This window comes from Dermacentor silvarum, chromosome 4, assembly GCF_013339745.2.
Source record: "Dermacentor silvarum isolate Dsil-2018 chromosome 4, BIME_Dsil_1.4, whole genome shotgun sequence".
Lineage (NCBI taxonomy): Eukaryota > Metazoa > Arthropoda > Arachnida > Ixodida > Ixodidae > Dermacentor > Dermacentor silvarum.
The window spans coordinates 146,546,419-146,573,820 of record NC_051157.2 but is presented as its reverse complement, the minus strand read 5'-3'; the positions used below and the strand labels follow the sequence as shown (position 1 = coordinate 146,573,820).

Genomic DNA, 27,402 nt, shown 5'->3' with positions numbered 1-27,402 from the left:
GTTCACTATTCTAAGTTGTTGAATATTCGTTTGTGTATAGGATCGAGTTTCTGAACAAACACGCGGAGGAGGCCACTTGCCCAACAGCTACCAGCCGTTGAGTAAGCATGTCTCATCCTAAGCAACCTTAGAATTCTAATCGCTGTTTCGATTTAGACAAGTGAGTTTATTGTTTGACCAATCTTATCATGTTTGGATTCCATCAATACGGTGCGCGGCGCTGTAGTATTGCCATTTGCTCTGTCAATACGCACTATAAACTCTACTACATGCATTTGGGATATTTCTATTCTAAATACGAGCTGAACCTCCACTTCCAAAGTGAAGAGCGCAGTACCGAACAGCTTCATGGACAACATGAGCTCGAACTGTACGACATCGAATTTTCGAGCGTTTTATTATGAACATTGCAGAGTGCAATGAAAACATCATTTTAGGCTATAAGCAAGCATTCTGAATGGAAAATTACATTGATCCTTTAATGAAAGTTGGTGAATAAACAGCACGGAGGTACAAGGCTTACTGTTCATAAGAGCTCTTTGCCATTGGCCGGCCACGTTTGGTCGCCATCAGCCGCAAGCGGAGCTTTCGCACAACTAATTGTTGACATTACTTTAGTTTAAGAAATCAAAAGGTCGCCGGAGTCTCTCAGTCTTCTTTTTTTGTACGTTCTCATTATACAAGCAAACAGGTATGGTCATTTATGGCCGCTGCTTCCGCCGCGAAAGTCGCCGCTTTTTCACGGCTTGGGATCTCCTTGCCGTGGATGGCACAGAGTACGCACGCCGCCCAGGATAAGGACACCCGGTCGTGCGGAACGCAGTAGTTCTGGAAGAACAGCCTCAGGTCGTAGCTGTCCGTGGCCAGGTGTCGAAGTACAGGCAGTACCCTGAGCACGCGGTGAAGTACCTCCGGCTCTAGTCTCATATCGCGCATGGGCAAGTCCGTGGCCAGGAGCAGTTCTTCGAGACGCGAGAAATACGCATGTTGGCCTCGCCGGACACAGAAGTGCAGAAACTGGCAGCAGCTGTTGTCGTCGTACAATTTCAATGTGCGAATCCTCCTGCACGTGGCCAAGAATAGCGCGTCAAAGGCAGCTTCGGATATGCGCATGCTCCACTCGATGCTTTCGAGCGTGGGGAACGCGTCGGCTGCTATCGGGGAGTCCGCTTTGTGCCATCTGCAGTAGGCGAGGCGCAGGCTTCTGACACGCGGGCACAACCTGGCAATCTCCGACAGCCGCACGCCACCGCAGAACTCTAGGGTGAGCTTCTCGAGACGCGGCCAATTTTGCAGGATCCGCTGCAGTTCCGAATGCACGCTGGCGTAGACGACGGGAGGACCGAGTGCCACAGAGAGGCTGCGGACGTGCCGGAACGCCGACACCCCGTCCAGGGCTTCTAATGATCTCACGAGCACCTGCGAGTATAATGTCGTTGCTGTAACGTATAGTAATAGGGCGTCCCACGTAACTTAAGCCAAACTTGAAAAAATATATTCAAAGGCCACGTAGCTGGACAGAACCAAGGTAACGCTGTTTGCTGTCGCTTGAAGATGCTCAGATGATTTTCTGCATTCCGCCTAATTACATAATTAGTCCTAATGAACTAAACATCTTCTAAAATATTATAATTAGATGAAAAGTGTCAATGAGAAAATTGTAGAGCAACATGAAAAACTCCCCATACAGCTTTCTGTTGCTCAATATGTGCAACATAAAAGTCTTTTTCCGAGCGTGAAAGAAGCCCGCGAATACACGGAATGTGCCTCGAGCGGCCAGTCGCACAGTAAGTTTTGCGTGTATTCGAAAACTATTCAATTCGGTTTGATTCCCTTCTGGCACTATTCGATTCATATTCGATTCGATCTCAAAAATCACTATTCGCACATCCCTGCAGTTGATATAAAACGATGTTCACATCCTAGTATTCTTAAGGTTAGCAAGCTTTTGTCATTACATAGTAAGTTCTGTAGCGTTGTTTATTAAAAGCATAAATGGAGCATTAAGGACATGCACAGTACCCTTAAGAGAGTGCAAATGATCGCTGTGTATATAGCTTGTAAAGTATGGCTACCTAAGCGACGTAGCAGCGGGAGTGGGGGTATCCTGTGAGTCTCCACCTAGTGGACATATCCATTTCATCTGCTGCTGTAGTTCTGATTGGCTGGGTAGGATTACGCGTCAGAAAGGGACAAGCACTCGCAGCCAACAGCACTTCAGCAGCGGACGAAATGCCGATGTCCACTAGATGGACACTTGCAGAATACCTCCCCCCTCCCCAATGTTCCGCTGCGCAAGTCCTCATGTTTTTTGTCTATGCTACGCACCGCAGAGGTGAAAATTTACCCTACTTTTGCTGAAACGTTATCTTTGATTGGGCGCCCTAGACGTTTTGAATAAGTATTCGAAAAATATTCGCATCTACGAATGGCGACTATTTCATTCGAAGACCGAATCGAATAGGACACTATTCGCTTCGTTATTAGAAAGTTTCGAATATTCGCACACCCCTAAAAAAAAAAGGTGATCAGAAATGCGAGAACATGTATCAAACAACCAATTTACAACAGAAAAAAAAAACCTCCCCAAAAACTCCAAAAGTTCGTAATTCCTGACCTGCAGATGCTACGAGCAAATCGACAGCATTACGAATAAGCATGCTTGCGAAACGCGAGGCTGGCCATCTTGGTGTGTACCTCCAAGTTTTCGACGAGAGGAAACGTTCTCGCAGCGAGAGCGACGTCATCCGGCCCCGCTGGGGCCACGTGTTGCTCGTTGCCGATGACCGCAGCGTACAGCGCGAGGTGGGTGAAAGGACTCGCGGTCAAACAGGGCAAGCCGTTCAGCTGCAGAAATGCCTCCATGACAAAGTCGGAGTCAATACGGCACACCTGTGCAGGGACAGGGATGGAGACAAATACAGTGACATTCGTGTTGGCTTCACTGAACATTTCCCGTAAGGATAATTGGGCTCCGAAGTTTATGTAACTTATTATAGACGATAGTCTTTCTTGGGCTACCTAAACGCGAAAAACGTTCGTCTGTCTGTCTGTTTGTCACTCGATTCAACCGCCCGGCCAAAACCAACCAAGCTACTAGCACTAGTGGCACGGGATCATACATGTCAACATTATACAGCGCAAAGGAAACCTCAAGCCTATTTGAGGCAAACTATATGTACATGACCGTGATCGATAGCGTTCATTTAAGAATACACATTGAACTGCTTCTTACGTTAGTAAATGAAACATCAAGGCGTTAGAAATGGTGTCGAAGAGACACGGCTTTAAGCCAGCAGTAATAAAAGGTCCCAACAGATGGCGCTAGAGCAGGGCGAACGCGGGAAATTTGAATGGAATTCAGCAAAACTTTTATTGCGTCCATGATGGGAGGAGTGAGAGGGGAGGGGAAAGCGTAAGGGGTGGGAGGGGGGAGAAGAGAGGGTGTTACGTATCAGGGGCGGCAGAAGACTATCGTCTTTCGACGTCACTTGCAGCGAAGCAAGCAGACATGCGGCCAATTCTCGAAGGGCATTGTTATGGTGGCTAGATGGGTAGGTGTGCCGACCGAGCGTAGTTCACCACTTCTCCGCATCATGACGCAGAAGTGGCGCTGCGGACAGTATAACGATTCAGCCGCGCGCAACGTCGGCTGCGCTGTGTAGACGAGCAGCGTGTTTGATAGTATCGCGGTCTTTATTCTATGGTAAAAGTTATTCAATCAATCAATCAATCAATCAATCAATCAAATCGCTGCCCCTGCTCTAGCTTTGAAATACGCGTTATGTCGTTTTGAGCAGTGTAGGCAAATCCTGAATGGGGAATTTGTTACTGTCGTCTAGTCACAAGACACGATATGCTAAATTTTCTAGTTTGGCGATTGGTCACATATATTGGTATAAACGCGGCGCTCCAGCCCATCGCATTAAAGACGTAGATGCATTTTTTCCACGCATACAACAATACTGCAATGGTTTTAAACGGTATATGGAAACGTGTTTACGCGATATTTAGCGAGTTCTAATGTTTCAATTTCGAGAAATCCAGCTATTGTGTTTATTGCTGCCTCAGTTACGGTATTTAAATTGTTACGAGACGAATTGTGTTGGTAAGTGCATATGGTTCACTGTTTGCAATAAAATAAAGCAATACGTCTTGGGCTAGATTCATGAATATATTTTAAATACAAGAAAAGTTCTCGTAACTTGAGTCATCAGACGTACCAACATAAATTGGTGGGCCAACACAGACGGTGACCCACCACATCATAACATTATTCACAGCACACACCTCCGCTTCAGGTGCTTCCTCTTCTCCCTGTTGCTTTCGCGCGCGATGTTCTTGCCCTTGACAAGAAAGTAAAGGCGTGTAATTGAATAGAACTTCACAACATCGTTTGTGAGCTCTTTCTTGTGCCGCTCACAGCCGATCAAATTCGGAAGATTCAGCTGCAGAAAGGAGGCAAAGTCGGCGATACTGTTCCTTCGTAATTCCTTTAAACTAAAGCACAGCGTGAAGGCGTCTTGGAGTGATGCTGCCAATTTGTTTAGTGCTTCAGAAGGGAGCAACAGCCCTGGCCTACTCATTCTGTTGAATTCAGTAATGTCCCTGAGCAATCGGAGCACTTGGTTCTTTGCAGGAACTTCCTTGCTACATAGACTGATATATAGAATATAAGCCTAGAGTCACTTTCCTTTTCCCTGTAGCAGCGCAGCGGTGCTCGATGTCGCAGGCGCTGAGCACCTCATGTGCGGCTTGCAAATTTCCAATGTCGATCGAGGAGCTCATCGACGTACGCTTTTCGGTGTACCGCTTGCTCATTAACGTCGCCGGTACTGAGACTGAGCAACCTACTGAGCAGCCCGGGGCGAAGATTTCCGCTGTCTTTTCACAAATTTAGAGCCCGACTGCAGTTCGGAGCGAAGCAGTAAGTCTCCTTGGTGGTCTTCATTGGTGGAGCAATGTCGCCGCTAATCTCGTCGGTCATTTTTCCGACCTGGAACATTCCACATCGCTTAGGAAGTTGCAAACAGTACGAGAGACCCGGGGCTCTTCACCTTTGAAACCGACACGAACAGACGACATACAACTATTCCAATACGGGCTTTATTTTGTTTGCTCGCCGCCTGCCAACTGTAGCAGACGACGCGCGCTGCGGAACCGTTCTACTAACCGCAGCGCCAATTTTGCGTCATGACGCGGAGCAGCGGTGAACTAACTACGCTCCAGACGCGCCGGTCGGCACACCTACCCATCTAGCCACCGTAGCATTGTGACAACACGGCGGTGACGGGATACGTAAGGTTGGAGGCACATGCTCGTGGCATGCTCACGACTATACGGTAATGAACACTTCCTGATACTATGTCTTCACACCAAGTGTTTTTGCTTCTGCAATACATCGTGGATACATTTTTGCTGAATTTTAATAACTAAACGAAGGACAAAATGGGTGGGGGGCGGGGGGGGGGGAGCTCCTCTCGCTACATTGCAGTGAATAGTAAGCCCTAGATGTGCTTCCACCGATCACAAAAGCCTGGACCACGGGGGAAAATGAACAGGTGTCTCAACGACGCCTGGAAACACACCGCTTCCTTGGTCGGAGTATCGGTATTTCTCGCTAGAAAGCGCAACAGGTCAGGAGGCGTCATATCTCAGCGTAAAAGTATGGAACCCTACGGTGCGATATCCGCGGTCGTGCATAAAAGTAAGGAAAAGCACCGATAAAACGGAAATATCTGCTCAAACAATCAATGTAATAAATAATGTTAATCTTGAACGCTCATTTCTTTAGTTTCCCGCTTCAATGATTAGTGAAGAGCCACAATTGATTAGCTCCTGAGGGTATAAACCACGGTTTCCGAGCTTTCCGACACGGTTTCACGTTGGCACATAAAAGCACACAGAGGCACGAAGTACATAGAGGCAGTTTATGGGTGAGTCATGGTAACGCTGGCAAGTTGTCTCCTCGAATTGCGTTTCCGTATGTTGTTGAGACCGTGTGCATGTTTCACCACTGGCAAGCGTTTTACAGTGCTCAAGAGTGAGAGAGCGCATGCTGGTTGTCCATCAGGTATGTTTAGTGAAATTATGAAACCGTTTGTGTGCGGCGTGTATCGCCGAGTACATGGGCAAAAGAGGACGAATTGAAGCTTTGACAATGAAACCGTCTCCACAGCATTTCTTTCTGGGGTTTTACGTGCCAAAACCAGGTCTGATTATGAGGCACGGCGTAGTGGACGGCTCCGGATTGATTTTGACCACCTGGGGTTCTTTAACGTGCGCTACAACGCAAGCACAAGGGCGTTTTTGCATTTCGCCTCCATCGAAATGCGGCCGCCGCAGCCGGGATTCGATCGCGCTACCTCGTGCTCAGCAGCGCAACGCCTTAGGCCTCATTCACACAGCCGTCAAACGCTCCGTCAAGTCACCGTCACGGCATCCGTTTTCGTCAGGGGGAGGGTTTCCGAGAGGGTTTCCGTCACCGTGCTGGCGACGGAAACGTAGAGCACCGCTCTGCGTCGCCGGCGAGCCGTTTTTGAGGGGAAAACGACTCGGAAACCCTCTCCCCTGACGAAAACGGATGCCGTGACGGTGACGTGACGGAGCGTTTGACGGCTGTGTGAATGAGGCCTTAGCTGACTGAGCCACCCCGGCGGGTGTCCACAGCATTTAAACAAATGATAAATGATGGATCTAGATTGATATGGATGAGGTCACTTGGAGTAGAGAAAACGTGTCCTGGTGGTTAAGCGGAGAGGTCTACTTGATTCTTCGTTTGGAACACAGGACAAACATTGAGACAGACGACATCGGCGCTGTTTGTATGCCGTCTTACAGGGCTTCCTTTCAGTTAATGTCGAACCAACTATAGGCCTTACCTTAATTCACCTGGGAAAATCAGCGCTGCGGAAACGCCTAAGGTGCAGGAAGGTTTATGAAGGGAAAGACTGTCATCCACCCGACTGTAGCACGAAACAACAGTCGGGCAGATGCCAATTTTCATTTCATGAAACTTCACTTGGCTCCCATTTGTCCGCTAGCTAGCTAAGTCAACCAATGGTTCAAACTACCGCGGCTTTCGCTAGAAACTGCACACCCAACTGCTTCGTACTTACTCGAGGACAAGTTCGCAAGACTGCCATTACGGTCTCTTTGGAGAGCATGAGGCCTGCACTGCCCAGACTTTCCACGTTGCCCAGCAGCTGCGTCAGCTGACTGCACTCGGTCATCAGCGGCGGTGACCAGTGCGCGGTCGGCTCGTCCTCTTCGAGGGCGTGTTTGCAGAGGTCATGCGGCAGGGCGAGCACCCTGACATTTGGGAACGTGCGGATGAGCCCGAACACTTTGTTCCTGTTGTGCGCAATGCACAACTCTTCGGCGTCTCTAAGCAGTTCGCCTGCAGCGGTGCAGAACGGCTTCGAGGACTCGAACGACGCACACCCGGCGAAGAGGGCCCGCGAGACTCTCACCCTGAGCTGCAGCACTTGCTTCGTGGCCACCAGCGACTCCTGGTTCGTGACCAGCGAGAAACCGCTGTTTTCCAGCTTACACCCTTCCGGGAGCGGGACGTCCGGTGGCCACGATTCTGCAAGTTTCAGCACGATGTGGTCTTCGGCGAGGAGAAGGTCCCAGGTTTCTCCGAACTCGGCAAGTCGATCCATGGTATCGCACACGTACAGAGGCCCACCTGGAAGTCCGAAAAGGGTCAGCAATCACACGTCTTGGTGACATCCAACTCAGACAATTGCATAGGATGCTCAATATATCGACGTTCCGATGCTATTCTAACATAATTGGTATAGAGGTAGGTTCCGTGCACGAATTCCGCGCAATTTTCACACTACTTAAGGAAAACACCGTAAATGCAAGCGCACCGAACTGCCAGTTACCGCTATCTAAATATCACGCACCCTATAGAGCTGTTCCACCGCTCCCGGCCACGTTGGTACCACGGACGCTGAGGACGCCAGTCGAGGTCGAGGATGGCCATGGAGGTCAATGGCCCAAACAAGGTACATGTAGCATGGTTGCAAAGCTTCTATAGAAGTCTACATCTCCGCTAATGGCGACTGACCATGAAAATAATTATATCATAATCCCTCTTCATACAAAGCGAAGGCACACGCCACGAAGCTCGTTTCTTTAAGCTTTCCGGTGTACGCGCATATCTAAATCTTCCAGCACTTTTAGACATTCAGCTACAGCACTCAAAATAAGAATTACGCTTCCATGTTTCCCATTCATTTGCGCCAATAGCCTTCCTTCTATTACTAGCTTCCACCGCATATTCATTAACGATTCCTGCACAGTCCGCCAATACCTACGCCTCGAGCAAGCTAACTACTGCCACAATGATCGTTGGATGGATAATCTGACATTCTACCAGAGTATGCTCAGTGATTCCTTCACCGTTTTCATAAGCTATGCAAAAAAGTATCTGAAAAATTTTCCCTGTAAGTACGCTTTCCCAGGACACCCTCTTCTTGCTTGGAGTGGAAGAATGCTTACCCTCTGATTTATATGTATAAACACTTTTCCATCTGGGATTTTGTACATTCGGCTCAATATTGTTCCATATGTCTGGATTCCCCTTCATTGCGCCAAAAATAATAACAACAATAATAATCAGCATGCCGCAGCATTGTTTGCCTATTATGTCCTCTGCAGGCTTCTGCTAGAGAACACATTACCCCTGTTTTGTGCCACCTTACACCACCTTATGCCTGCAAATTTCGTACTTTCATCGCACCACCTACTTATCTGTCGTTCTCGACTGCGCTTCCCTTGTCTCGGTACCTATTCTGTAACTCTCAGCGACCCCCGGTTGACGGCCCGATGTGCCCATCTAGTATACTTTAAATGCGATTAGCACTTTTTGGGAACTTAACGCACTTTCAGTGGACTATATTTTTATCTAGGCGTTTGCCCGCCAACTGTGGTCGACGGGTAGTCCATGGCAGAGCACTGCACGGGCCCACCGTATAAAGCCCGGGCCCGACCCGCGCCCGCCGGACGAACTGAAGTCTATGCGTGCCTTAAAACTGTCATTGCGTCGGCGGTGTATGCCAAAACATTACAATAAAACTATTCATGCAGTGACGATCAAACATTACGACGTTTTGCCTACAAAGCACGTGTACAGCTAACTTGAAAAGGCCAACAGAAGCAAAACCCGGTTTAAATGTTCCTGGCAAGGTATTCTATTGTACACAAGTGCACTGAACTCTTGCGTACTCCTTGATGTTTTAAGCCCCAGCTATTATGCACACCATAACATATTTGACAGTGTCGCCAGAAGGCGAGGAATCGACAGGGATAATGAGGCTTAGAGTTGCGCTCTAGCTCCTTGCAGGCTGTTCCAACAGCACATGGAGGCATAGGCGGAAAGTTTTAATTTTGTCGCGGGGGGGGGGGGGGGGCAGGGCTGGGGCCTGACCAGCTTTCCGAACACACACACACACACACACACACACACACACACACACACACACACACACACACACACACACACACACACACACACACACACACACACACACACACACACACACACACACACACACACACACACACACACACACACACACACAGCAAAATTAAAACTTCCCGCCTATGCCTCCATGTGCTGTTGGAACAGCCTGCAAGGAGCTAGAGCGCAACTCTAAGCCTCATTATCCCTGTCGATTCCTCGCCTTCTGGCGACACTGTCAAATATGTTGTGGTGTGCATAATTGCTGGGGCTTAAAACATAAAGGGGTACACAAGAGTTCTGTGCACTTGTGTACAATAGAATACCTTGCCAGGAACATTTAAACCGGGTTTTGCTTCTGTTGGTCTCTTCAAGTTAGCTGTACACGTGCTTTGTAGGCAAAACGTCGTAATGTTTGATTGTCACTGCATGAATAGTTTTATTGTAATGTTTTGGCATACACCGCCGAGGCAATGACAGTTTTAAGGCACGCATAGACTTCAGTTCGTCCGGCGGGCGCGGGTCGGGCCCGGGCTTTATACGGTGGGCCCGTGCACGATTTAAAAAAAGAGGAACGGCGTTACGCGAAGCAAACCTAGTGTGTATTGTTTCCAGTACAGTGGAGTTGCCGCCAGCAATTTTTTCGTTGCTGAGATTTAATTAGGTAATTGTAATTAATTATCTAACTCGAGAAGCACTGTCCTAATTATCAAAGTGTCAATGAAAAAGTTGTAGAGCAACATTAAAAACTACCGATACAGCTTTCTGTTGCTCAATACGTGCTACATAAATGCGTTTTTCCGAGTGTGAAAGAAGCCCGCAAATCGCGCGGGCTCAGCGTGTTGGGTAAGCGAATTACTCGCATTCTCCACAACACAGCCGCTCACATGAGAAAGTGTGATAATGTTGTTCTGCTGTAATTGTGTTGCGTAGCCCTGACGGCGGACTATGGCAACAAAGGAAAAAAAAACACAGCATATCCACAAAGTGAATGATGATGAGTGGGCGAAGCACCGGGGGATCATTCGGGTAAACCACAGCTAAAGACGAGAGATAAAGAGAGCGCGCGTCGGGAAGTAGAGAGAAAATTACACCATCTTCCCGTAGGGGAACCCCGAGTAGTATGCGAAGCCGCCATGGGATCGACTCAAGATAGTTTTATCAGCTGTATAAACTTGGACATGCAGCAGCACCAGCAACGCGCAGAACTGTTGTCGACGCCATCGGCGTTTTGCCCGCGTTCGCACCGAACGCGCGCAAAGTGGAACCGGAACCGGAAGTGGAACCGGAACGCCATCTAGTGAACACTTCATAAAACTACAGGTGGCTACTGACACACAACGCCATCTATTGAGCAATTCATAAACTAGAGGTGGCTACATACTACTACTACTGCTACTACTACAGAGGAGGGAACGACCCACACCCTAAGGAGCTTTGCCCCTAAAACTCAAGAATCTGCAGCCGCCACTTCATTGGCAACAGAAAAAATCATCCTGCGTATGTGCCAGCGATATTTCCACCTTTTTACAGACGTCCGCCTCCGCTTGACTCAGCAAGTAAACGGGGAGATAAGGCAGGTCAGTTTAACCAAACATTTTGGTTCCTTTATGAACTCAAAATCGTGTTCTAGGGCAATGTGGTATCACGAGCTCATTTCTAGTTTCGGCTTTTCCGATACAACAAGCACGTTTCGCAATGCACTGAGCCCCCTCGACTGCGTTTTTTTTTTAAATTTGAGCAATAAAGTTGCTGTAGGAGCACTGGATGAGTAATTGCGAAGTAACACACGTATGTAGAAAAACATGTCACGTTTATTTGCATTTATTTGTACGCCTGTGTTGTTTTAAGCGTCTGCTAAAATATTCAAGGGTACTGAGCGGTGTTGTAGCTCCCGCGAGACAGAAAGATGAGGCGAGCAGGCACTGTAGGAAGCTTACTTTCGTTATGTTCGCACGCTGTTTGCTGCCTTGGAAATCGTTTTCTGTTTGCTTCCCGAAGCTATGGAAGAATTTATTCTCTGTAAATAATTATTACATTAAACATTACGATAAATTGCTTAACTCTTTGAGGGTGAGTGAGTGAGTGAGTGAGTGAGTGCACTTTATTCAGTCCACAATAGACGCGTGTAAACTCGACGTCACCTGGCTAGGTCCACTCGGGGACCATCAGGTCAAACCTGACGGCCCTCTCGCGGGCCCTCTGGACTGCCAGGATTTGAGAGGCCTGATCCTGGGCCTTAATTAGCGTCATCATTTCCTCTTGGGTGAAAGGGGGACCGGCAGAGGCGCAGCCCCACAGGACATGCTCGAAGTGCGCATAACCACCACACAGGGGGCAGTCCGGGCTTGGGAACCGTTCGGGGTACATTGTGTGCAGTGCTGCAGGGCTCGGGTAAGTGCTGGTTTGCAGAAGTCTGAGAGTGACTGCCTGGGCCTTGCACAGCGAGGAGTGCGGCAGAGGCAGGAGTCTTTTTGATAGGTAATTGTGTTTGCAGATCTCGTTGTATGAGCAGAGAGGCCCGGGTCGCCCAGGAGAGGACGCGTTACCCGGCGCATGGTCAGTCAAACCTCGTGCAGCCGAGTGTGCCTCCTCGTTGGGGTTGAGCGAGGCACCCTCAATGGTTGTAAGGTGCGCAGGGAACCAGGCCAATGAGTGATGTTTGATGTCTTTAACATTTCGGATGATACGTAGGGCCTGGGGTGCGACTATTCCCATCTGAAAGGCCCTGATAGCGGTCTTGGAGTGTGAATAAATTGTGTCATGTACACCGTCCGTCAATGCAAGAGCAATGGCAACCTGTTCTGCAACGCTGGAACTGGAAGTGCGGATGGTAGCGCAGCTGATGATTTTCGAATCACAGTCGATGACTACTGAGCAGAAGGCTTCTTCTTGAGCGTACGAAGCAGCGTCTACGAAGCATGTTCGATCCTTGTCCAAGCGGGCACTGGCGAGTAGAGCTTTACCCCTGGCTCGTCTTCGTCCTTCGTTGTAGGTCGGATGCATATTGCGTGGCATCCGTTGTATGGAAATTTTGGATCTTATGTCGTTGGGCAGCTTCACAGCGTCGGGACCGACGACCATGGGGTTACGTCCCAGCATGCCAAGTATGGCTCGGCCCGCTGGGGTGCAGGACAGTCTGACAAACTGAGAAAACTCTTGGGCTTGAACAATTCAGTGATGCTACTGCGGACTTATGATTTGGAGCAATTTTTGGAGCATCATAAATTTCATTTTGGAGCACTTTGGAGCAGGCAATTTGGCATTTTAGAGCAGCTTGGAGCAGCTGATTTTTCACATCCTGAAATATTTTGAAAAAGCGAGTTGCAATTTACATTCAATTACCTGAATAATTCTTATGTTCTCACGAGAAGCTTCGTAAACATTTCCATCTATTGCAGATCTCGTGGAGAAAGAAATGCACTTGTGTGCATGCGACACACACAGACACAAATTGATATCATTTCGTATATTGCTAGTTTTCCCAGATGTCATCGGTAATATCCAGAAAGAGAAATGATGGACACATTGGCGGCACGCAGTTATTATAACCACGCCATGCTGCGCTTCAAACAAGCTACTAGCTGCGTTTCCGGAGTAGATAACGTCCGCCGATGAATCGCCAATTAACCTTGAAGCCGCGAGCCTCGGCAGAAACCACACTTTGCCCTCGAGCCGCCTTGCAAGGCAGACGCCGCGTGGGCGCCGTGCGTGGCACGGCTAAAGTCACTGGAACTTGGAAAGTACCGCAACCGCCGGAGCGAGCGCAGGCAACACTGCGCTGTTGTTTCCAGATTTGGTCCAACGCGTCTCTCGGGCGGCGGCAGCTCAGCCAAAGTTGGTCTTCAGTCTATGGCTCAGCTATGTAGCTTCGCTTTCAGCTGTTTATATTATCGCAAATCGACACAATTCATCGTCCTTTACATAGAAGATGACATGGTGCATCTACTGTGCGTGCGAAGCAGTACAGGGAAGTACGATCGTAATATTTTTACAGGCGCCAAATGGATGAAGCAAGACCAGCGACAGGACGGGCACTCGAGAGGGGACTTTTTCGTTTGTTCTCCTTCCCGATAAGTTTTGTGCTCGCTGGAAAGCTATCCGAGGAGTATACTAAATTACTTAACAACGTGCATATTTAAGCAACATTACTCGTGTTTTAAGCATTTTATGCGTGGCAGGCGTGCGTGAACCTCGGGCTTGTTTACATTAACTGTTTCAGCCTCGTAGCTATTCGACGTGTTGCGGAAAAGACAAGCAGCTCTTCCTCGGGTTTTCTAGGCTTGATACAGTGAAGAACAGCATGATGGCTGCCGCAGTGGGCCCTGTGAAATCCACAAACAAAACCGCATTTCGCTTAGCTAGATACAATGTAAATTACAAGTACAGTAGCCGACGGATTTTTCCGACTCCAAAAATTCGGACTTGTTGGATATTTCGGACTTCATAGATGTACCGGCAGGATTCCCATAGAGCTAATGCATTTTCGCGAGCGATTTTTCGGACGAATCTAGGTGCCAATGTTCGATTTTCCGGACTAAATTGCTCGCTGCGAGCCACGCTACCCGATCTTGGAGGCCGCCATGTTGGATTTTCCGCTGGCTTGGCCGGGCTTGGCTTCCAGTGCCCCCCTGTATAGCCTTCAAGATTAGTAAAGGCACGGTATCCCCTCGTCTCCGAGGCCATGCCCGCTCTTCCTTGGCCGACAAAACGTTCCAAAAAGCTGCACTTGCTTTTCTTTTCTTTCTTTTTTTTGTTCGGTCAGCTCGGCACTATCGTCATATCAATTAAGCGGAATCTGTTTTTTTTTTTTTTTGAAGTTTCGGTTGCGCCGTACGCTGTGTGCGGGTGAAAGCTTGCGAGTGTCAGCCAGCAACCGCAATTTAATCTCACGCACGCGAGAGAGAAAGGCGGCCGGAGGCGCGCCGCGCGCGCGGACTTCGTTCGCTCGCGGGGCACGGGGAGAAGGCTGCGGAGACGGTGGGGAGTTGCATTCTGCTCTTGCGGCTGCCGACGGAGCTGCCGCGCAGGCAGCGTATCTTGAAAGCGATCTGCTATGTGGCCGAAGCGTGCGCCCGCGATCTGCGATGGGTACAAAGGGCGTGCGCCGAGTGCCACTAGCTTCGTATGCGCCGTTCTTTTCTTTTTTTTAGACGTTCGCGTTGAAGCGAGAGAATAGACAGCGCGAAGGTCAATTTGCCCGCGGTCATCGAGCGAGATGTGTTCATGTAACCTGTGCGCGCGTGATACCGTGCTTATTTAGTTAGTAAGCGCATATTTACAACTTTATACGGCCGATAAAACTAACATCCTTACTTCGTATCGCTGTCTATTAATTTGCTATTGCAATCGATGCTCCGCCTTTTGGGCGAAAGTGCGACATTTTTCATAAGCCGCTCTAGGCCTCATAATTTTTTTCTGTTGGGGGGAGGGCGAGTTTTTCAGACTGTTCGGTTTTTCGGACTGCTCGATTTTTCAGTCCCCGCGAAGTCCGGAAAATCGGTCGGCTACTGTACTCGGAAAGTGAAGCATTCAACTGTGCGCCACCCGTTATAAATGCAAAGCGATCCCGATGCTCGTGTGTCACACAAGATTTTTTTTTTCCGATGACTATCTATAGGTATCAAGCGCTGCCACGAATTGTTTATACGCGTGGATATTATCGCTTTCTAACGTGGCTACTGATTAACCGCGCACGAAATGTTTCATACAGATCTACTTCTACGAAAATAAACGGTCCCTGACTGCACTGCAAGAAAAGGGATGCTAAAACAGAATTAACCAGGTCATGTTCGTGTTGTTTTATAAAACACACGAGAAAATCTATATTTAATTTTCAACATTGACAGGTCGATCGATCTTTATTGCAGTGGTTTTCTCACTACACATCGTTATTTTTGACACAGCCGTCCGTATTCCGTCGCTCTTCGAGCCACATTTTGCTCGGTTCTGCATATTTCTGAGCATCTCCTCGCTTTGTTTACTCAAGGCAAACCGCAGCCTTCAAAGCAAATGCGCGAAGAAGCTTTTCCATCCCATTATGGCATTTAGGGAGTTCGATGATATACCGCAAGGAGCTTCTCAGCTTTGCGATATCAACAAGTTCACCAAGTGGGAGTGAACTTGTCGCTCTTTATCCGGTGCAGCCAGAGATAGCACGACGCTTGCTGCCGCTCTTTCCGCTTAACTGGTATCGCGAAAAGCGCTTTCCCGGACTCCCGGCGGTTGCTGCACCCGAACGTGCAGCACCCGGGCATTTCCTTTCGTTTTGTTTTAAGTCTACGAAAGTTACATATACACTAAATTATAAAAAATGCAAAATCTGACCTCGTTGATGACTCGTACACGCGGCGTGTGCGAGCGATGTCTGTCTGCTTATCTCCTCCGGCGCGGCTTAGATCCGCCATCTATAGTGGAAAGTGATCAGCTGACGGCAACTGACCAATCGGCGGCGCGGCGGCTAAGAGAAAAGGGCTGCGGTACTTTCCAGGTTCCAGTGACCTTAATTGGGACGTACGCGCTAGAGCTTTCTCGTCTGCTGTTTGCAGCTAAGGTTGCAACTAAGGCTCGCCCTATCGTCACGTTGAACGTTTTAATTCCCCGGTGGTGCAATTGGCGATAGACGCCGTCAAATCCGAGAGTGTTTGGCGCAGTTAGGCGCAATTTTCGTCGATTGTATCAGGATGGCACAGTAAATCCCAATTGGCGCACTTTGGCGCAGTTGGCGCAGGAGTGGAATCACTCAATTTCTTCGAACGTGTTGTGGATGCGCAACTTGAGGAGGTCTTCTGTGTGCGTTCGGACGGGAAGGCCAAGGGCAAGCTTGAATACTATTCTGATTAGGGAATTGATCTTGTTGCGCTCCGACACGAGCCAGTTGTGCATAGCCGCCGAATAAGCTAGGTGGCATAGGACAAATGCGTGGATAATCCGGATAAGATTGTGCTCCCTGATTCCGCGGTACCTGTTGGCGATTCTTCGGATCAGTCCGAGTGCGCTTTCGGTCTTGGAACGAATGCGTTTGACGGCGGCTCCATTGGCCCCGTTAGACTCGATAAACATTCCTAGGACCCCGATAGCGTCCACCCGCGAAACGGGCGAGCCGTTACCAGTGAATAACGTAATGTGGCTCTCCGTTGCTGGCTTCCAGGACCGGTGAGAACCGCCTCTGGGCCTCTTCTTGTAGAGTAAGAGCTCGGATTTGGTGGGCGAGCACCTTAGCCCAGTGGGGATGAGATACCGCTCCATCACCTCGATGGCCTCTTGCAAAGCACCCTCGATCTGACCCTCACATCCGCTGGGACACCAGATGGTGATCTCATTTTCTTGCGTAGTCTTCTGTTATGGCGCTGAGTTTTCCATCACGCGAGCAGTGCCTGCTTGGCTTCCAACAGATGCGCGAGCCTACTGTCCATCATGTCCACCTCCAGATCGGTTGTCAGCTCCTTTGCAACTCTAGGCACATCCTCTTTTATCCCGTCGCACCAAGAGTCTAGGTCCTTATCCGGGGTGAGGACGCGCTCGGAGCGGTTGGCTCGGAACAAGTTCCAGTCAGTGAACTTAAAGGTCCTCGTCTTGTTACGGGCAACCTTGATGGCCACTTCGATGATGCAATGATCGCTACCGAGGCCCATGACTGTGTTGGTCCACTTGACGTTTTCCAGGTTCTTGACAAAGGTGAGATCCGGAGTCGTATCTCAGCACATCGAGTTCCCTCTCCTTGTCGGAAAGTCTTTATCGGTTACCAGCATAAGAGCTTCCTCCGTTGCCATATGTCTCTACCCTTCTTCATATTGGTGCGATAGCCCCACGCCTGATGCTGGGCACTGAAATCCCCAATGATAACTAGAGGTTGACAGCCGGCAAAATGCACAGCCTTCTTGAGAATACCACCAACCCTGGCTCCGTGAACGCTAGGTCTGCAGTAAACATTGAGTATGAAGATACTATGTCGTCTTAAGCGCCGCCTAGGGGGGTCGACAAGGACTTCGGTCATGACGTACTCGACCCCATTGTCCGCGGGACCGAGGTCTCGCTGAATGCACGTGAACTTTTTACTGACCAGAGTAGCGACCCCCCTTCCCCCTTCAGAGGACCACCGTTAGGAAACCGGGGAGCTTGATGGGTGATGATGTGATAGTTTCTTGCAAAGCGATTATTTGGGGTTTGTCCTTTACGCTCTTTAGGTATTGTCGCAGGGTCGCCTGTTTGCCGACAAACCCTGCGGAATTCCACTGCCACATTGTTATGACGTTAGTTCCGTTATCCATGATTGGGTTTGGGATGGATTGCGAAAGTGCCGCCTCCAGGATGGCACCCTCCGTCGGTGGGACAATGACGGTGTGCAAGTTTGAGACTTGTGCTGTCGATGTGCTTGGCAAAAATCCGTGGCTTGTCCCCTCCAGCCTAAGTATTCTAGCGCTGAGGGCGACCAGGCCCAGCTGGGGGTGCACGATCATTTCTTGTACGTGACAGGCCTGCCTGTATGTTGGAGATGACGTTCTTGAGCTCCGAAAGGAGTTTTACCGTCTCGTCTCCCCTCGAGTCATGCAGGGCTCGACGCTTCACTGCAACTGTCTTGGGCGAGGCCTCCGCCGCGTCCATAGCGGCGGGCTGAGGAGCCGGCGGTGTGAGCGCCAATCGTCGTATTTCGGCCATCTCGGCGGCTAGCCGACTGATTTCACGCTAGAACTGAGCGTTTTCTTTCCTACGACTACCATTGGCACGCTTAAGCTCTTCGAACTCGTTCGTGAGACGCGGGTCATGCGAGTCCTGGGAGTTGGACGCCTGCGTTTGGTTGCCACGGGCCCTATCGGCCCACGTTAGAGAGGACTTGCCCTTACCACCGGTGGGGGTCTTGTATCGCGGCCTGTTGGACGAGTCGCTCCCGGTGCGGGACTTGGAGCGGCCTCTGGAGCTGGAGCGCGCTGGAGAAGGCGACGTGGGTCGCGATCTTGAGGCAGAGCGACTTCTGGAGACCCGTCGGCTTGTGGATCAGCCTCTCGAGCGCGAGCGTCTGCTGCCCCTAACGCTGGTGCTGGATGAGGCTTGCGGATCGGAGGATCGAACAATTCACGGCGTTGGGAGCTACTCTTGCTGTCTGGCACGCTCGAAGCGTCGTCGGCGAACGATGTACGGCGTCTTAAATCTATGCGCACATTATTTACCCGCTGTAAGGTGCGGACCGCCGCAAATCTTGCATTTTGGGGTGCATTGGTGCTACTCATCGGGGTTTGGCAGGCCGCATCCCCGGCAGACGACGTCGCTCGGTGTTGGACAGACATCGGCGCGATGCCTGAGTCTTCCGCAGGCGTGGCATACGTCCACTTGCTTTCGATATAGGGAACATTTCATCAAGAGCGTGCCGTACCTGACAAAATTCGGTACCCGGTGCCCGTCAAAGGCGATGATGACGGTCCCGGTCTGAGCTATTCTCTTAGTTGCCAGTGCTAGAGGGTTGTTCTGGTTTACAATCTTGCCATCTATCGTCGCTGGGTTGTCTTGTAACGGTATGCCACGTATTATCTCCTTGCACGTGGAGCGCGGGGCTGTCTCGTACGCGCAGAGTTCGTGGACCTTGCCTGAGATGAGGATTTGCTTGATGCGGCCGTATCGGTCGGCATTCTCCCGTCTAGGAGTGCTGGCCACCATTATGTTTTGCTGTAAGTTCGGGCACAGAGTCTCTTGTGAGAGCTTGTCCTGGCTGAGGCTGGCGGCTGCAAGTATGTCAGCCACCGTAGCCGCTCCAAGTTTGGAAATATCCAGTCCACCTCTTTGTCTAATGACAATCTTCGTGTCTTCTTTGGGAAGAACCGGCATTCGGCTTGCCCTAATAATCTTGGACTTCAGCGCTGCGCCGCTAGACTTGTCGCTACGGGGAGCCGAAGGTGTTGATGCGGCGTTCGGGTTAGCTTCCCGCGATTTGGCGCCAGCTCTTCTGGCACCCGCACTTTGCCATCCTTGGTCTTGAGTAACTTACTCCGGGAGAATATTTTCTCCCTCTACTTGATATTGCATCATGGTAGCGGACGAGTGGTGCCGAGCCGCCCGGAGGCCGCTGGGTGGCCTAGATGAGTTAAGCCGGAAGCACAGGAAGGGTCGAATTTTTTTTTTGCGAAAAGCGACCCCGCAGGGTCGATTTTTTAAATTGCTGATTTAAATTCTTCGAAAGAACCTATCTCGAAAAAAAAATGGTCGTAACTTTTTATACCGTAAAGTGACGAGAAAATCGTTTGTGTTGTAAAATACACAATGTTTATTCATGAATAATAAGATAAGCGCAATGAAAAATGGTTGTGCGCACGTCCGGAAACCGAAACAAGTGAGAAGCCTTCGTCTTATCGCCAACAAGGTGCGATAGAGCTTTTGTGGTCTGCAAAAAAGGAAACGCAAGAACGGCAGCATCGTTTGTGTATATACGCGCCTGCCCGGGAACAGATGTAATCGCGCCGCGGTGAGCCATAAACGATCGCGTAACAAGCGCGGTCACCCTTTGAGAGATTTGAAACCAGATAGCCATCAGTTTAGAGCGTGCAACTACTAGCAAATGCTAACACGTGTTCAAACGAATAAATCCCAAAATACCGCTCGCCCAGCACCTTGTTTTTGCCTTCGGTTGTACCCCACGAAAGCGGACACGCACGTATCTCAATTGGCAGTAAATACAAACGGATGACAACCGTGAAGAGAACATTAGAAGATGCGCGATAACACGCTCGAACGCACAGGAAGCGAGAACGCAACTGAAAAGGCGAAGGTCGCCAGGGCCATTCGCCCCTGATTAAGCGAGCTTTGTACCACTACATAGCTAACTGAATTAATCATATATGTACTTCATCGCTTTGACATTATGTACGCACCCAAATTTAACACACTTAGGCGCTAGAAACGGACGTCGGAGTGCTGGCCTCGAACTCGATGTCGTACGATGCTCGCTGTCCTTGCGAGTTGCAGCGCGCCGAAATAACTCCTGAAACTGCTTTTACACTGTACACGTACTTCGGTCTGCTGAGCTTCCCCCCCTTAACGAAGTGTGGATGGGCGGAAGAAGCTTTTCAGGTCCTTGATTTTTAGGAAACCGTGCCTCAACACAACGGGAAGAGGGGGCTCCATTGTGGCCTATACAGCTTCGCTTGCGGACAGCTCTCTTTGCACTACTCAGTTTGCGCTAAGGCTGCGATGGGGGCGCTGGTGGCGGGTTTTTCCGCAGCGCCGCCTGTGCAGAGTCTGAAGTCTATTAACACAATGACCCCTTGATTGCTTCCATTTTGGATCTTCTCTCATATACCTCAACTGTTCCTGCCTCTCGAACCCTTCGTAACCAAGTTTCACATTTTGCGATCCGTGATCACCTCCTTTAAGGTGCATTCACACGACCGGACGGAGAAGGAACTTTCGCAGCGGATGGCGTATCACGTGACGCGCGCGTCATCAAAACGTGCCGCCCTCGCTTAGTCCGGGCTCCTCCGCTCGCGGTCCGGATTGAAAGTGCTCGCCGGTATTTCCATCCGTCCGTTTGGCGGTCGTCTGACCTCAATTTAGCGTAGTCAGCGTCAAATCAACATTGGATGGATTGGCGTGGCTACGATGGCGTGTTGCTGGCTTGAAGCCACGTGTGTTTTTGTTGCGCAGCAGTGACCGCATGTGCTTTTGTTGTGGTGCGGCGGGGAACGGCGAGTCGTGGCTGCGCGCGCATTTCTATTTACTCAGACCGCGCAGCCTGCGTGACCTCAACATGAGTGAGTTGCACGAGAAAACGCTAAGTGAAGAGGCAACCGTCACTTTTTCGGGTCTTGTTGAGGGATTCACAGCACTATGGAATATGAAACGCGCTGCTGCTAAGCGTGAGTCGAGAGTAGGCACGCGGATTCCTCAAACGGCGCTCCGGCTGTGGGAATGCGACCTGACTCGGCTACGCCGGATTGAAGTGATCACGTGGATGTTTATCCCGCGGAGCAGGCGGCATTTTCCCCTCGCGTGTGTATCCACCTTTACCGACGCAACTATGCCCCAGAGGGACGTCCGTGGTTGCTCGTCATCCCGAGATCCTTGAAATCAGAGATATGTTCCTGTTTCCACTCGGACCTCCAGTGTGGCCACGCCGGCGTTTTCAAGACGCACGAACGACTTCGGCACTGCTGCGCCTGGCGTGCGATGTACACCTTCGTGCGGAACTTCATCCTCTCTTGCCGTGAATGGCAGCGTCGCAAATATCCGCCACACCTCTCAGCCGGTGAACTCCAACCCCTGCCATGCCCATCTGAACTCTTTGATCGTGTTGGTGTCGATCTATGTGGGCCACTGCCCTTGACTACGTCCGGCAACCGGTTGATTTTACTCGCAATTGTCGTCGACCACTTGACCCGCAATGCAGGGACTGCTGCCCTCCGAGCTGCAAAAATTCGTCACTTTTATGCTTCGCCGGTTTGTGTTTCGTCATGGAGGCCCTCGTGAACTCCCAAGCGACCGAGGCCGCGCCTTCATGACTGAAGTCGTTGAAGAACTGCTTGCTGAATGCGCTATTGTCAATTGCACATGCACAGTCTATCACCAGCAGACCAGTGGTACCATGGAACGCATTAATCGCAGCCTTGGTGACTTGCTCGCTATGTACATCGCATCCGACGACTCCAATTGGGACCCAGTTCTTCCATTCGTCACCTACGCCTACAATACCGCAACGCAAGCCACTATCGGTTTTCCCCCTTTTATCTTTTCGGCCGTCATCCTTCTCATACAATCGATACCATTCTGGCCTACCACCCAGACCCATCGGAATGCCTGCCAATCTTGGACGCTGCCAGACAAGCTGAAGAATGTCGTCAGTTGGCACGCCGCTTCACTTCGGACGACCAGAACCTCGAAAAATCAAAACACGATGGCAGCAACTCGACTCCAACTTTTCTCCTGGAAACCCTCGTTTGGCTGTCTGTACCGAACCGCCACGTCAGGGCTCGCTTCAAAACGTTTTCCTCATTTTGATGGACCACACCGCGTTCTGTAGCGTACTACTCCCGTCAACTATCTATAGAGTCACTCACAGCGCCGTCTGACGTATGCGTCGTCGAAACCGCGAAGTCCTCCACGTCCAGCGGCTCAAGCAGTATCATGATTCTACGGTCCCATTTCCAGACAAAGTCGTCAGGATGGCTCCTTTCTAAGTGCGAAGCACTTAGGGGCCCGAGCTGTCGTCGGCATCCGTCGCGTGTGATGTGTCGTGATCACGCTCAAAACCGGTTAAAAATAAACTAAAATGATTCAGAATAATTTAAAAGACAGGAATAATCAAACATTATACGCATTAATTAAAAGAAATTCGTTAAAATCGCTTCTGTCACCAGCAAAGGCTTTGGCTCCATGTGCGAGGTGGTTTGGCTCCTTGTGCGTGGCGGTTTCCCACAAGTTGTGCCTTAGCACAGGTGTCAAAACGGACGATGGATTGCTAAACACAAGATAAACACAGGATAAAACCAGATAAACACAAGGAAAACACAAGGGATACAAACACCGGTGCATCACTGCTTCGCACTTCCCCAGGTTTCACGTTAGTGGAGCTGCATTAGCGCTGGATTTGAACTACACAAGCGCAGGATGCACAATTTTTTCAGATGGGAGGATTGTAATGAAGATGAGCGCCTGGCCGGAGGCAGCAGCATTACCAACAACACGAGATATGACGATTTATCAACGGCGTATTGTTAGCAGTCGCCTTGCGCACACCGGTGATTTGTTCTGTAACCAATTAGCCAATTAATCCAAATTAACTGTCATTTTTAAATTACTTGTTAATTGCGTAAGCTCCAATGTCAAATTATACGTCGCACTCGAAAACACCATATTCAACTATTTTCCAGCTCGCTACATTTTCCTAGTTATTCTTTCCACATTTGAAAGTTGTGTTGCAAAACAGGAAAAAGAATGCGAAGTGAAGGCGAGCCCACGCGTTTCGCGCACCCGACAGCAGCGTTTCAAAGAATCAACGCAACTCAATGGCGGACTTGGTGAGAGCGAAAAAGTGACAAGGCGACGGCGTAGCTGTTGACTGCTGCTGAAATCAAGAAGCTGCGTCACACTGTTTGCTAGAGCACTGTGCACCGGCTTGGGGTGGCAATATGAAATACGACTGAAGCGAAAAAAAAAAAAACAACAACAGAACACCTTCCTCTGCCTCCATTGGTTCGGGAACTCTCGGGATGGAGGGCTGCGGGTAGTCAGCTAAAAATCTTTCGTCGGTGCTGGCTAAAGGCAGCGCACTCCTATACTAGAGGTGGAAGACGTCGGCTCGCCTTCTGATGTTGCTCATCGGACACCGATCTGTAGCTGTGTCTGTTCCGTGACGACAAGAAATCTTCCTTTTGGAAAAAGAGTGCCAGCCTCACAGGTGTCAGAGCTGTGCCCGTCCTTACTGTCCGAAGGAAATTTCTTTGGCCGCACGTCCGTATTTCTGCCGAATAAGATCTGAAGGCCAAACTTAAAAGTGTAATTCGTAAGTGCTCTTCGCGATTTGCTGGCCGCCTCCACTAACATGTCTTGCACCAGGATCAGCTTAAATCTCCCCTTAGGCACAATTATTGCGTAAGAGCCTTTTTTATAATACGGGTCATGCACATAGGTCGGCAGTGTGGGAGAAAACTCACTCACAATCACTCACCATAATTTTTTCCGGGCCCCGCACTCACTCACGTTCACCTGCACTGGCACTCACTCGCGCTCACCTCCACTCACACTCACCTCCACTGACACTCACTCACACTCGCACTCACTGGCACTCACCTCCACTGACACTCGCATTCACCTCCACTCACACTCACTGGCACTCACACACACACTGGCACTCACACTCACTGACACTCGCTCGCACTCGCGCCTTTGAAATGAGTGCGAGTGAGTGTGAGTGAGTGCACTCATGAGTGAGTGCGCCGACCTATGGTCATGCAGGGCCTGTAGTCAAGCGGCATGCTAGTCACCAGGCCATTCTAAAGGCCGGACAGCGATTCTTTTCTCACCGAGGCTATGTGGAAAGTGACGCCAACGCATTGGGCGCGACAGGCGATACTATGCGGGAAGCACAACTCCGGTGTACAGTGGCAGCGATGCTGCGTACATGTCGACTCCGGTGACACGCAGCGAGAACATCCGGAACGCAATAGTACACCAGCGCTGGCGCGGCGAGCGCACTCCGAGAACAATCCGCCTTTTGCGACGCCGAACTGCGCAGGCGCAGTTCGGCTTCCGAGGACTGAAGCGATTTGGCAGGCGCTGGGGCGCTGCACTAGATAGCCTCGCCAGCCTCGCTGCCCCGCGCGCCGAGCACATTCGAACATTATTGTCATCGAAATTTGGCGCGATGCCAATGTCGTGTGTCGCTTACGGCTGCACCTCCCGTGACCATCCCAGCAGCACAGTGCGGTTTTTCCGATTTCCGTCAGTAAAACGCGATCGACAGCGCCGTGAATCCTGGATTAGGGCTGTGAAGCGGCAAGATGCGCAAGGGCGTCCATGGCAGCCGTCGGCAGCATCTCGACTATGCAGGAAGCACTTTGTGACGGGTATATATTGCCATATGTATAGTTTACCTCGCTGTTTTCGTCGCTACTGACTCATACGAATAATCTCGACAAAGACGCAAATGTACGTTTAGGCCAGCGAAACGATCTACACTTACAGCTTCATAAACGCTCAGCGAACGCTCGTGATGTCGGCGTAGTTATCTGTCGGAGCCAAGCGCGCCTGCACTGGCGGGCGGAAGTGGCAAACAGCGTGCACTGTGGAAGTAGCTAATGGTGCAAGTTAGCATTCGTTGCTAGTTGTCGTTTCGTCATTCTTGTCGGCACTAAGTACAGTAATAATTACTTGCAGAACGCCAATGTTCGTTTAGCGAATCGCGATGTAGTACGGTATGTACTCGGGCTCGTTTTACCGTGCAGCGTTTTATTGTGTAAATAGCCCATTTCAGGGGCTCCTTCGCTGTCACCCAGACACCGACGCTATTGAGTACACGGACGAGTTAAAAAAAAAAAAAAAAGGACGCCGTCGACCGCTATATTCGTACCGCGGCGCATTCGAAGAAGAAAACAGGTGCCCTACAAACAGGAGGTATCAATTCTGGCCATTCTGACCATTTTTTTTTCATTTTTGTAGGTATACACAATCTTTACGTGGGTAAAAACATATGCAAACTTGCATTCTGTTGGCCTTTCCACTGCATGTCTATGTATGTACGCCTTGCACTATGGCACACCATAAAGCAATGACATGCAGTGGTGAAATGTGATATATGCCCCAATAACTACACTTCGTGCCTTATCCGAGTCATGCGTTTTTGTGCGTACTCATACTGTTTTATTACATATTCACGTTACGCCACAGGTGCAGCGGTTTCAGGTCAAGGAGGAGCTTGTAAAGGTCACCATGATGGGGAATCAGACACGTCCTGTGTTCAGGGTGAGCAGTAGCTTTTGAACTAATCGCATTCAACCCACACACATTATGCAGCTGAAAATGTTTTCTCAGGCTCACCTTAAGCTGCACATTGCGAGTATGTTGCATGTTTGTAACATAATTATCCATAAATTGTTTTCAGGTAACCAGGGGCGGCTTGCACGAACATTTAATGTTCCTGTTGAGCATGAACCTAATCTCTTCCATTTTATTCTTGCAGCCGTAGTAGCACATGCCAACATTTTATAGGATTAATCCTTCAAGCAATTAACTTCGCGCTAAAGGATGCAGCAATGTGCACGGAGGTTTCATGTAATTGGATTGTTCCTGCCCAAGGTAAGGATACTACTGCTTAGCAGACATTAATTAACAGAGGAGGTGGTAAGGGTGCCTCAAAAATCTGTGCTTACACTTTTTGCTCTTTTCGGCAAAGGGTTCTTTGTGATTCCGTGTTGAACATTTAACGTGTTGAGGGATTGTTTGCATTTGTGGTAGCAACTTTTGACGATTATCAACTCATTCACACAGCTACCTGGTTTACAGCGTACATGAGTACTGACTCACCAGTGGGAGCGGACGCTTCTCGCATCGGCTCCGTTTATTTATGAGTGTTTCCGCAGGTTTTTTAATCCTACACCCGAAAGCGGCACATCATCGGAAAGAGCAAGTCACCGTGAACCCAGGGACACCAACGTTTTGGGTGAGCGTGAACTTCACGAGTTTTTGCGGCACGAAAATCGCACGAGTCCCGTGTGAGCGCGGCCAGGCCTAACGACGGTTGGGCCTGGCGCATCCTTCGTTGGACTCGGAGATTGAACGAATTACCATCGAGATGGAGGCAGACGAGGCAGGAACCGGGGAAACCCCGGACAACGGACCCGATGGCGCAAAACGCGTTTCCACGGGAGAAGACGCTGACGGCGTTGCGGACGGTTGGATCGAAGTTACCCACAGAAGGCATCGCATGAACGCCGAGATGGCGGGAAAGGACGACACCCGCTCGCGAAGCCCGATGCGCCGAGGCGGTCGAAGCATAGTGAACAAAGTTCTACGAGCAAGTAGGATGCCCAGACTACCCAGGGATGATATCAAGATAATTGTTCGACCGAAAGACGGGCTGAATATAAGGAACAAGTGCGGAATGATTCTCGACGAGGCGATACGCAAAGAAGCGGTAGTGGGCGACGACGAGATGATCACGATCTGTCCCAATCCCACGCAAACATCCTGGTGATAAGCACACCGGACGAGACAACAGCGACGAAAATCGCTAAGATCAAGGTTTTGACGATCAACGGAAAGAGGCACGAGACCAACGCGTACGTTTCGGCGCCAGAGGAAATGGTAAAAGGGATTATCCGCAACATTCCCGTAAAGTATACCCAAGACCAGCTCACGCATGCGTTGGTGAACTCGAGAAACCCCTCTTTAACGTACGCCAAGCGGCTCAGCAGTACGACCACCGTGATATTGTTGTACGAAGGAAACAG

The 27,402-nt window shown here is 50.0% G+C and overlaps 1 protein-coding gene across 1 annotated transcript in view; it reads right to left on the bottom strand.

Annotated features, from left to right (window-relative positions):
- Nucleotides 1-451: 451 nt before the first annotated feature.
- Nucleotides 452-27,402, bottom strand: part of LOC119450720 (uncharacterized) — a 42,849-nt gene continuing 15,898 nt past the window's right edge. Inside the window, exons 2-4 of the mRNA XM_037714241.2 lie at nt 7,119-7,690; nt 2,698-2,892; nt 452-1,419 (exon numbers count right to left, since the gene is read on the bottom strand). Of these exons, the coding sequence (XP_037570169.1) occupies nt 676-1,419; nt 2,698-2,892; nt 7,119-7,664 (1,485 nt within the window). The 5' untranslated portion in view covers nt 7,665-7,690 and the 3' untranslated portion in view covers nt 452-675. The remainder of the gene's footprint in view (nt 1,420-2,697; nt 2,893-7,118; nt 7,691-27,402) is intronic.